The sequence below is a fragment of the Petromyzon marinus genome, chromosome 7 (assembly GCF_048934315.1).
Source record: "Petromyzon marinus isolate PM22_M1 ecotype Great Lakes invasive population chromosome 7, UKy_Petmar_22M1.pri1.0, whole genome shotgun sequence".
NCBI classification, from domain to species: domain Eukaryota; kingdom Metazoa; phylum Chordata; class Hyperoartia; order Petromyzontiformes; family Petromyzontidae; genus Petromyzon; species Petromyzon marinus.
This window is the reverse complement of record NC_133673.1, coordinates 16,469,985-16,482,521: the sequence shown is the minus strand read 5'-3', so window position 1 is coordinate 16,482,521 and position 12,537 is coordinate 16,469,985. Positions and strand designations below refer to the sequence as shown.

At 52.9% G+C, this 12,537-nt stretch overlaps 1 protein-coding gene across 1 annotated transcript in view; it reads left to right on the top strand.

The window, feature by feature from the left end:
- The window catches only part of LOC116940046 (synaptotagmin-9-like), a 37,602-nt gene that overhangs the window by 2,917 nt on the left and 22,148 nt on the right, over nucleotides 1–12,537 (top strand). The window contains exon 3 of the mRNA XM_076065496.1: nucleotides 743–1,502. Coding sequence (XP_075921611.1) covers nucleotides 743–1,502 — 760 coding nt within the window. The remainder of the gene's footprint in view (nucleotides 1–742; nucleotides 1,503–12,537) is intronic.

Sequence of the window (12,537 nt, the reverse complement as noted above, 5' to 3'; positions counted from 1 at the left end):
TTCTTCTTCAAGCTGATTACGCGAGGTAGATCGGATAATGAAGTGAGTGGCTTTTGCGAGCTCTCCAAAGCCCACGCGAGCGTTCGAGGCGAGGGCGCCATGGTTGCCCTCCCTCGCCTTCCAAGTTAAATTCCACGGTGCGCCCATGCGTGCGAGTGCGTGAGTGTGCGTGGAGAGCCTCGGGCGAGTGCCTGGTGCCGTGTCTAAAACATCGGCACTGGTGGAGACGAAGGCGGCCGGTCGTAGTCCTGGCCACCCACCCCCTCGTGTGTGCCGTGATGGCCTTCATAGGTGCTGCTCGCTACCAGCACTTGCCCGAACAGTTGTGTCGGTCTAAACCCGGTGCATTGCTGCTTTTGCGTGGTTGTGTGTGGCGTGTGTTCCAACATAACACGTGGGGGTCTGTCCCGTGACCTCCTGCCAGCGAGCCTTCGATACTGCACGTGGCCCACGTGTTAAACAAACTGCGCGTTGCCTCTGAGTAAGCACGCGCTGTGGGGACGTCGCTGTCACCTAGTGGCGAATGGCGACTGCTATTATTATGATTATTCATAATTAATCCCACTACACTTGTTTGCCCAGGACAGCCTCGCTGAGTCTCAAGACTCCTTTTTCAGGAGGGTCCTGCCAAGTTTTGCGTAGTAAGTAGACTTGATCAGATTTGGCCCGTGTTGCCTTAACCCCCCGCCACCTCCCGAACAAAACCCCACCATGCGCTCTCGACTCCCCGCGCTCCCCGCAGTCCCAGCTCCATCCGCACGCTGCTCAACCGATCCTCCCGGAGCGGCTCGGAAAAAACTGCTGCGGGTGGTGCCAGTGACGGCGCGGCCGTCCCGCAGACCAACACGCTGGGCCGCATCAAACCCGAGCTCTACAAGGCGCGCCCCTCCGTGCCGGCCGTGGGGTCCGTGGCGGGGGGGATCGGCGGGGGAGTCGTCGGGATCGGCGGAGGAGTCGGCGGGCTTGCCGGCGTCGGCGTCGGCGGCGTCTGCGTGGAGGAGGCCGGCACGCAGCTCGTCCCGGCGGCCGGCGTCGGGGACGCGGGGATCGTCGGAATGGGTGGCGGCGTCGGCGACGACGCGGATCCGTGCGAGTCGGGCGACATGAAGGCGCCTCCGTGCGGCCGCATCAACTTCCAGGTGCGCTACGACTACGAGGGCGAGCAGCTGGTGGTGAAGATCAACAAGGCGGTGGACCTGCCCGCCAAGGACTTCTCGGGCACGTCGGACCCCTACGTGAAGATCTACTTGCTGCCCGAGCGCAAGCGCAAGTACCAGACCAAGGTGCACCGCAAGACGCTCAACCCCGTGTTCGACGAGACCTTCCAGTTCGGCGTGCCCTACAGCGAGCTGGCGAGCCGCCGGCTGCACTTCAGCGTCTACGACTTCGACCGCTTCTCACGGCACGACATCATTGGCACGGTGCTGGTGGACAACCTCCTGGAGGCCACGGACCACTCGCGCGAGACGTCCATCTGGCGCGACATCGAGTTCTCCAGCACGGTACGCGCGATGACATCCCGGTGGGGTGGGGGGGGGTTCCATTGCGCAATTTGCGCGCAGATTTTCCATCAACTTTCGATGCAAGTCAGCGACGACCGAGGGAGACGTTCGCGGAACGTGTTTTGTGCAGCGCGCCACAGGGCTTTAATATCAGCCGGGTCTCTCCGGGTTGACATCCAATATACGACGTCTCGCTATGGCTGTGGATACTACCAGTCACGTACCACCTACTCCAGGCTACCATAGACCCAGACAATATTCAGCGAGAAATCAACCCCGCCCCCGTGATGATTCCGGGTACTCCAGCAAATACACAGAATACTCTGTACAAGCGGTAACAGTCAGTACTCAGTACCAGCAGTAGAACTGAGTATTCAGGACAGTGACACGAAGGGCTTTAATACAAATACAGGAAGACTTAACTCCCACAATCTCCTCAATCATAAATTAAGAGGTGCGGAATTTTGATGCCAGGAACATTCGTAAATTGCTTCATTGGGAGACGCACGGCAATTGTCGACTATAGAGTCACCACTGAGTACTCTGACTATAGAGTACCACTGAGTACTCTGACTATAGAGTCATCACAGAGTATTCTGACTATAGAGTCACCACTGAGTACTCTGACTATAGAGTCATCACAGAGTACTCTGACTATAGAGTCACCACTGAGTACTCTGACTATAGAGTCACTACTGAGTACTCTGACTATAGAGTCATCACTGAGTACTCTGACTATAGAGTCACCACTGAGTACTCTGACTATAGAGTCATCACTGAGTACTCTGACTATAGAGTCACTACTGAGTACTCTGACTATAGAGTCACCACTGAGTACTCTGACTATAGAGTCACCACTGAGTACTCTGACTATAGAGTCACCACTGAGTACTCTGACTATAGAGTCATCACTGAGTACTCTGACTATAGTCACCACTGAGTACTCTGACTATAGAGTCACCACTGAGTACTCTGACTATAGAGTCACCACTGAGTACTCTGACTATAGAGTCACCACTGAGTACTCTGACTATAGAGTCACCACTGCGTACTCTGACTATAGAGTCACCACTGAGTACTCTGACTATAGAGTCATCACTGAGTACTCTGACTATAGAGTCACCACTGAGTACTCTGACTATAGAGTCATCGCTGAGTACTCTGACTATAGAGTCACCACTGAGTACTCTGACTATAGAGTCACCACTGAGTACTCTGACTATAGAGTCATCACTGAGTACTCTGACTATAGAGTACCACTGAGTACTCTGACTATAGAGTCATCACAGAGTATTCTGACTATAGAGTCACCACTGAGTACTCTGACTATAGAGTCATCACTGAGTACTCTGACTATAGAGTCACCACTGAGTACTCTGACTATAGAGTCACCACTTAGTACTCTGACTATAGAGTCACCACTCAGTACTCTGACTATAGAGTCACCACTGAGTACTCTGACTATAGAGTCACCACTGAGTATTCTGACTATAGAGTCACCACTGAGTACTCTGACTATAGAGTCATCACTGAGTACTCTGACTATAGAGTCACCGCTGAGTACTCTGACTATAGAGTCACCACTGAGTACTCTGACTATAGAGTATCACTGAGTACTCTGACTATAGAGTCATCACTGAGTACTCTGACTATAGAGTCACCACTGAGTACTCTGACTATAGAGTCACTACTGAGTACTCTGACTATAGAGTCATCACTGAGTACTCTGACTATAGAGTCATCGCTGAGTACTCTGACTATAGAGTCATCACTGAGTACTCTGACTATAGAGTCACTACTGAGTACTCTGACTATAGAGTCACCACTGAGTATTCTGACTATAGAGTACCACTGAGTACTCTGACTATAGAGTCATCACTGAGTACTCTGACTATAGAGTCACCACTGAGTACTCTGACTATAGAGTCACCACTGAGTACTCTGACTATAGAGTCATCGCTGAGTACTCTGACTATAGAGTCACCACTGAGTACTCTGACTATAGAGTCACCACTGAGTACTCTGACTATAGAGTCACCACTGAGTACTCTGACTATAGAGTCACCACTGAGTACTCTGACTATAGAGTCACCACTGCGTACTCTGACTATAGAGTACCACTGAGTACTCCGGCACTGCACGGGTCACGCCCACCCGCTTGTGCGTGACCCGTCGTTTGGCGGCCACAGCACGCACCGCGAGCTCGGCGATCTGCCTCCGTTGGTCACGTGTCTCCGTCTCCCTCTCTCGCACGGGGGCAACAGGGGCAGCCCTTCCCCCCCCCCTGCCCGTCTCAGTCTCAACTCCGTGCGGACGTCTACCGTTGAGTATAGTTGGCTACGTACGGTGCGAAAGAAACTCAACATGGATACTTAAATACTGATCTTGTCAGCCATCGATACATTGTAGCACCTCTTAATTTACGATCCGTTCAGACAAAAATAGGAGTGATTGTCTTATTATTATTAATCATGATACCTGAGAGCTCTGTCAGCCCACTGCTGGCTGAAGGCTTTTCATCGGGGTTCAAAGGTCACGTTTATTTGATTTAACCGATGAAAGAGAACTCACGAGGCCAGGATGAGTCTCATTTACAAGAGTGACCTGGGTCGTTTTTGGCCAAACTTCACCACACTGGTCAGTCCTCATTGGTAAAGGTGGGGGGGGGGGGGTAGGGGGCGTGCCCGGGACCGGTGCAGATTATTTCTCGCCACTGATAGTAGCCGTGACCTAGAATGAAACTCAGACGGCCAGGTTCACAGCGCGCTGTGAACGCGCGCTGTGAACCGCGGTGGCACCACGCCACCTCTTCTCTTATTATTAACATTTGCTATGATATTAAACGGCACCGAGAGGGATGGCTCGGCATCAAAGCCAGTTTCTCTAAATCCTCTGGAGGATTGTGACACACACACAATGTTTTGCCTTCAAGCGTAGGCAAGCGTCAAAGAAGATTTAGGAGAGACCGAACGACGCTGCGCGTCCCCCAGGGTGAGTGGCGAGTCCGTAGTGGCACTTTGGCTTTGGCTTGCAGAGCGAGGAGCTTTGGAGATTACCGTGGTCTTTTTTTATATTTTAATCAAAAAAGGGCCAGTGACAGGGCTGTCGCTTTCCAAAGGAGACCCAAACTTGACAAATCGCCGGCGCTCGCGAATCTGAACGGGGCGGCGGGGCCAGGCGGCGGTGATGAGGAGGGGGACGGCACCAGAATCTGAGAGGCGCCGCCGCTGCCGAGAATCAGTGAATGCTCTTGGACGAAATCGTTCACACGATCCGTTTTAGAATGGATTTTAATCATGATGCTCTTATTGCGTGTTTAGTATGCCTTTCATTATGCTTTTGAGTTCATTATAATGTTACGTAATTGTTTTAAATGTATAATTCTTATTGTTCTTTACGTTGCGTCAGTCGCTTTTACTGTGTCCTGTAAGGCACTTGGCATTGCATTTTTGCACGCATTGTGCCGTGTGAGTAAAATTCGATGATTTGATTGCCGGCACGCACGAAGCTTCGCGTCCTGAAGTTCGACGCCGGGACAGGGCGCGGCGGTGGCAGAGGGAATGTGAACACGCAGACGCGAGCACTCACCCGGACACTCGCACTGGACGAAAGAACCACCACCACTAACAACAATAACAACAACAAACTACAACAACGGCCATTCGCCGCCAAGTGGCGGTGATGTCACCGCGACGCTTGTGCCAGGCTAGGTGCACTTCGAGGTCACGTCAAGTGTGCAAGGTTCGCTACCGGCATGGAGGTCACGAGACAGGCCCAGGTGTTATGTTTAAACTGACTGAGATGACTGGCAGACGCACCCGCCTGTGCTTCCCACTGCGCAAACTCGCTGCGATTTCAGGTACCCGGCGCTCTGCTCGTCGTCGTGAGCTTCGCTCCTCCACCCTCCTCGCATTAGAACTAACGCGACAGCATATGCACTTCCACTAGCGAACATAGTTTAGCGCCGATGTACACGAACACTAGCACAAACACTGACACCGGCCCACGCACCAGCGCCAGAATATTCATATTCATTCAGACGCGGGGAGGATGGTGGGGAGGATGGTGGGGGGATGGTGGGGAGAATGGTGGGGGGAGAGAATGTTAACGAGTTAAGTTCGACCCCCCCCCCGCCTCCATCGCCCCCACATCACTGAGCTATACGAGTGAGCATTAAACAAATACATATCCAGCACGAGAGAATAATGACGCGCACTGGATGGTATCTGTAGCGCGGGAGAAGAGACAAGCACAGGCCTACTGCGCATCGTCGTCTGATTTGACCTTTATATTATCATAGCAGGAGTAGTAATAATACTAATAATAATGGTATAATAATGAATCAGATTACAGAGATTAATGACAGCGGGAGAGGTTCGTCGCCAGAAAAATCCTGAGTGCTGGGACAAAAGCGCGCTTTGATTTAAGGCGGCGCCGTCCATCTCAGCGTGCCAGCGTTTCTCACAAAGAGGAGAAGGAGGAGGAGGGGGGGGGGGTAGAAGAGAGAGCGGCAGGGCAACAGAGGGAGAGGGCCGCTGTGAGAGCGAGGAAGCTCGGGAGCGAAAGTGCGCGCGCAAGGACCACGCCACTGAAACGTGACTGTCGCCTGCCTGGGCCGCGGCCTCGTCTGTGACCGAGCCCGAAACGATGAGGCAGGCCGACGGGTGGCTCGGAGCTCAGAGGCGTTGTGGCGGTACCGCCGGGGGCCTGGGTTTGAATCCGTCATTGGTTAAACCGGGTTTACAGGCGCAGTGCGTCTATGGTGCCAGCCTGACCATCAATGACTCCACGTACACAGACAAGAAAATTGTGTTACATTTAGTTCTGCAGTAAAATGTAGCAATATCACAAATTTGAGGATACAAAGTATTGCTTTTACTGTCACGCGACAAACATTATTAACGGTGTGCAGAACGGATGGGAAAGCGCTGCCCACCTGCTACTGTGTGGACCGGAGATCACTTAAAGGAATCTCAGAAGTAGCTCTGGGATATGCACTTCCGCGCGCCGTTCTCCAACACGACGGGTCGTGCTGCTTTGCGAGACTTTTCGAATGGATTCTTCGACGACGCGATGTCGAATGCACACTCGTGTAGAACCCCGGGGGTGGATGCGGGGGGAGGTGGCAGGACAAACATTTAATGAAAGGCGGCTCGGGGAAGTTTCCCCAGAGGTGCTTCAATCGCGGACTCATCGGGCTCACCGATACGCGCACACGCGTCGCTCCGTCGCGACCGCCGGGCTGAGTGGGACACGGCAGTGATTCACCGCGAGTGCTCGAGGTAACGCGGCAGGCGGAAGACGAATATCGCTCTCCTACAGCGATGCCTGGGCGGTCGCTTTATTGCTTCACACTTAAATGTAAACTCGAAATAAACGCGATCCAGAAATGGCTCTAACTGGGTGCCCTGCCACTCCTGAGTACTTTAACTCACGGAGAGCGCGGCGGTGAGCCAGAGCGCGGGCGAGGAGTGCTTCCCTTGGCACACTCACTCACTCGCGAGCATAAGTGGCATAAAGTGTGCGTAGCTGTTGAGTGCGTAGGGGGTGGGACTACAACCGAGCCCACCCCCACCCCATCCGCTGGCCGGAGGAGGCCCCGGTGCCAGGACACGAAGACGAGGTTCATTTGGATAGCGGACGCATTTAAATGTATTAAATGTATCGCACCGTGGCCCCATTCACGCCAACCCTGCCACACTGCCGAGTGGCATAGACGTGTAAAGTGACACTTAGGAGGTAGGGTTGCTGGATCGCAATGAGCTTATCATATGCGTTAGACCGTCGACCGTCACCGCCGTGCAGAGTTCGCGTGGCGCGTGGACGGACGCGTCGTTTGTGCAATCATCCGAGGGACGCTGTGACCTCACGAGCGTGGTCACAAATGCGATACCTTCAGTCCCCAGCGAGTCGGATATGCGGCGTCGTGCTATCATCCTGTGTGAAACGTCGTAGAACGAGAGGGCTCAGCCGTAGAGTGAGCGGCTCGCGCAACGGGAAGGTTTTGCGAGTTCAAATCCTGGCTAAGGGTTGACCCAGCTCATCATTCATCCATTGTCGATATAGTATCGCTTTGTGGGGAAGTGGCCATTGGTTCGGGGTTGTTACCCGGAGATTATGTACCACCTCAAAGTTCATAACACAAATACAATCAGTTTAACACGTAGGCTTTCGCGACCAGTATTATTCATGATAAAGATTTTTGGGTTAGATCGCGTTATTTATAAATGTGTCGCAACCCTCCACCACCCGACACGGCCATTCAGTAAAAAATGTGTCACGTTGACAAAAGACAAATAGTTAACTAATGTAGCCCACCGGTGTGTTGAAGAGTGAATCCACAACATTAACAATTTGAGTACGACGTTTCGCTGGAAATTACATCCAGAATCTTCGGGGGATTTGCAAATCGTCCGAAGATGCTGGATGTAATTTCCAGCGGGGACTCTGTTCCCCGCTCGCCCCACCCCCGTCGCTCCCCGCAGCCTCGAACCGCTGGTGGCCGCGGCGAGCACCGCCATTGATTTGTTGGCCGTTGAGAAAAATGGCAAATTTTCTCCGCCGTCTTTTTTCACAGCTTTTTGTTTTGTTCATTGTTGCTGGTGTTGTTTGGTATCAACTTGACCGGTGACTCACGCCCATAACTGCCCCCCCCCCCCTCTTCCCGACTGCTTTTATATTATGACTGCGTTCAGGTGTGTGCTTGTGTAGAGAAAATTACTCTTACTGCCAGCATTGTTGTCCTGGTAAGGATGAAAGGTAAAGGCGCGGCCCTGCAACGGCTCGCCCACGTCACTTCTGGTCAAAAAGCGACCACTAGAGGCAGCTCTAGAAAGCCCCATTAGTGGATAAATTAATCTATTTTTCCACGTCGCACTAACCGCCTTGAAGACGGTATGAGTCCCCGCAGTTTACCCCACCACGCGACACACCGAGTGACTGACGGCGAACTCAGTCACGCGTGCTGGGTGGACACTGTTTCGACTTCTGCGCCGGGTGATTGAACCTGCGACGTCTGCGATAGCGAACGCGGTGTGCGTAGCTCGCCGTTGCACCACGGCTGCAATGGTTGTTGGGTCTTCTCAATAAACTCTGGGACAAGTTGCCGTCACTCGATGCTGAGACAGAAAAACATCTACATCTCGCGGAGTAAGCACACGCACACACGCGCACCCGCACACACACATGCACGCACGCGCACACACACGCACACATGCACACACACGCACCCACACACATGCACACACACACGCACACACGCACACATGCACACACACGCACAAGCATGAACACACACACGCACACACACGCACAAGCATGCACATACACACGCTGAAGCTGTCAGAGCTGGACATATCGAGATTGCCCTGCCACACACTACAAGGTAGTTAATATGTTTCAACCATTCTGTTTTGGCAATTCAATTAGACTGCCTAGCCTTGGGATTTTTCTCGTTTTTAATTTATGTTTACATTTTAATAGCATTCTAATTTACTCAGTTTACGAGTTACATTTCTTCCATAACAACGGCTCGGTGAGCTACGTTTGGCGGCGGTGATGATGATGATGTTGAGTGACCGCATGAAGCACCCACACAGCACGGCCCACGTGCACAGCTCAACAAAACCTCTACTCATCAAACACCCACTCATCCTGAACGGGGGCAGAGCGGTGGCACGGCGGTTAGCGCACTACGCTATGAACTCAGTAATTCAGAGTTTGACACCTGGCCATGGCTAACAATAGGCTTTGGGCCCACCCTCATTAACCCACACTGACCAGCGTAGTGAAGTATGGTAAGACAAAAAAACACTCCTCTCCGAAAGACTTGGGGAAGCCTTTATCCACCAGTGGATCGATACCAGCGCGTACGTCATTCCGAATATCATAATCACGGCTGATAATGATGACGATTGCATGCAGTACATTGTAGAGGCGGTTATCAATCCACTGCTGGATGAAGTCCTCCCCAGCCGGCGCCACTTCGCACTATCCGGCGATGGTAATAATCCAACTGACAACTGCCATTCACTCAAAACTAATTTCATTGCTCCCTATATATTTATGAGTATTCATACTCTTTGGTTCTATCGGTAAAGTCACGTAGGTAAAACATTTAAATAAAATAGATTGAATCACAACACAAGCGTCCTTCTTCAGGTGGGAAGCACTTAGTGAAAGCACGCCGCTTCAGTGCGTCTCAGAGACGGCCACCGCTTTCGCTAAGCGGTGTGCTTCAGTGCGTCTCAGAGGTGGCCACCGCTTTCGCTAAGCGGTGTGCTTTTGCTACGTTGTCCCCACCTGAAGAAGGGCGCTTGTGTTGCGCCCGAAACGTCGTGCTTTAATTTATTTTATTCTAATTTTCTACCTACGTGACTTTACCGAAAGAACCAAAGAGTATGAATCCTTGCAGTCACGAAAACTTCAAATCTACAATTTATTATTATTATTATCCAATTCAGCGGGTGGGGGAGGGGGGCTGCAGGAAGTACAATTTTCATTGATGCACACAAAAAAGACCGTCTGTCACGGCGCGTGATCATCGGATGCCTCCACGTGCCTCACCAATAATTATAATCCCAGCACAGAGGCCCACGCAGCGCCGTCCGGCCCACTGCCCTCCACAATGGCGACTCGCGATGCTCGCGGAGCCGAGGATGAGGAGGCATCTCCAGACCGGGCAGTAGAGCCACGTTCATGGACGGGGTTCTACCATTCGGTTGGCTGAAGTGAGAGTGAGGGGAGGAATGTCCACCATCAGTGGTGGAAATTCCACATGTCTATGGCAGGGGGCATTGCCTGCGTAGGGTGGCCACTTAAGGCAGGGTCTATTTTATTGGATGTCAGGCAGTTTGCTTGTCACTGGAATGAACTGGGTTGGCTCGACCCTAACCTGTTTGTGCATTTTCCTCCGATTCTACCCTGATTCGGCTATCAACGACGCGTCATGAAACAAAGCATCCTTGAGATCTCTCACAAAACTATACAACCATTCTCCGCGTTCTAGAACAACGCACGGAAGCGGATAGCACAGAACTCCTTCGGAGATCTCTTCAAGTGACCTGTCATCCACACAGTACGGGAGAAGCCACTTTCCCACCGGTCCCTGCTACGGAGAGTAACGTCCGTCACACGACAGTATAACCGATATTTAAATCCTCAGAGCTGGAATGGAGCCATGTGTCGCGTAGAACCAAATTGAACGTGATGTGTTTTTGTGTGTGCGCGGTGCCGTCATTGGTGATGTCGCCGAGCGCCTCTGACGCGTTAATCATCGTCGCTGAGCGCGCGACCGTTACCGGATGGGACGGCCGCAAAAGCCTCAAGTTTAGGGCTGAAGGCGCCGCGATGAGAATCGCAGCGCCGACTCCACTCGTTCGCTTGCCGATCACGACTGCGGTCACGGCGGCGCCGTTAAATGTTTTAAACGCGCCCCGTCCCTCAGCGGCCCTCCCCGTTCCGCGATCCCCATCGCTTACGGTTCCCTGGCAATGCCCGCGCCACGCTCCGCTTTGCTGCTGTTGCCGCTGGAGTGATGGGCACTGCCAAGACTGACGGCCCCGAGGTATAAAAGGGGGCCATAGTGGCAAGGGATGGCGCCGGGGACGTGCTGAGCCAAAGTTGGCATCACGCTGTCCGCGCGCGCGCGTCTCACGCGCAGCTGTTGCGTGTGTAGGCGGTGCAACTGCACTGCGCACACGCGCCATCGGGACAAACATCATTGTGGAGGTGGACTCTGCACGATCTGACCCCACCCCGAAGCACCTTACAACACTGACCAAAAATAACCGCAGATGTGAAGTCTGAATCACATTGGTAATGGGGTTTGGTTGTTTGTTGTTTGTGGAGAGTGACGAGTGTCTTGGCTCACAGTCGCCTACCCATTGAGTATTCAGGCGGTGCGACTGGACACGGCACAGGCAGGGTCGAGGTACTGCGTGAGCTACAGGGCAGGACATCAGAGAGGGTGCCGGTTGAGTGCGTGGGGGGAGCTAATTCACGACTCGCGCCAGGACGCCGCGCTCGCTGGGTTTCGGGCGTCTTCCCCTCCGCTCCTGTCGGCGCTTTCGTTTTGAGCTGCTTGACGCGATCATATTCATGGCTACGTGAGAAACAGACTTTGCTGGCTGACAGGATGTGACGTCCGGAGGGACGGACGGTCGCGTGCAAAGGACGTGCGGGCTGCCTGTAGTAATTATAATAATAACAACAATAATACAACAACAGTTTACAACGCGCACATTTAAATGGAAAGATAATTTCCAGCCGTGACTCGGAGGCTCTGCGGAGCGGGACTCAGGGTTCCTTCTCATCATCATAATCATCGTCATGGAAACAGATGAGGTCTTCACAACCAGCTGTCTTAAAGGTCGCGGTGGATGTGATGCTGCGATGTGTCGCGGTGACCCTGCGTGCGCCGAGCCAGGCGCGGGATGTTCCCGAGCCACGTGGCGATTTAATTGACTGTAAAGCGAGGCGACTTCTCTACCGAAAGCACCTCACCACGACAGCCGCAACGCCACGGCCCGGGATCGCCTACCCCACCCCCTCCCACCCTACCCCTACACCGCCAAGCGGTGGTGGTGCTGATCCGTGAAGGGCCCCGCAGCATAAAAAAATATTTGGAGAGCCCTTTCTTGATTCATAAACTCTCGGCGAGATGACAAGGCAGAGGATATGGAGACGAGAGATGGAGACAAAAGGTAGAGTTGCAGCGAGATGAGAGAAGGGGAATACAGACGTGACAGAGATGGAGCGAAATTATATAGATGTCGACTAGACGCACAGATGCTGTTAGCTGAGAGAAGAGAGCTGCAGACAAGGCAGGGATGACATTCATTCACTTTCCGGTAATTAGCGTGTTATGATTATTTACATGTTAATTACGAGTTGGCATTTGGGGCAGCCCACTTCTCACGTGAATCTGGGGCCTCTTGAGTCACGTGGGGCCCTAAGCGTGAGCCGCGTTTACTTGAGCCGAGCCGCCGCCCCGAGTCGCATAATTCACTCGCTCATCGCGTCGCGTTGGACGTCT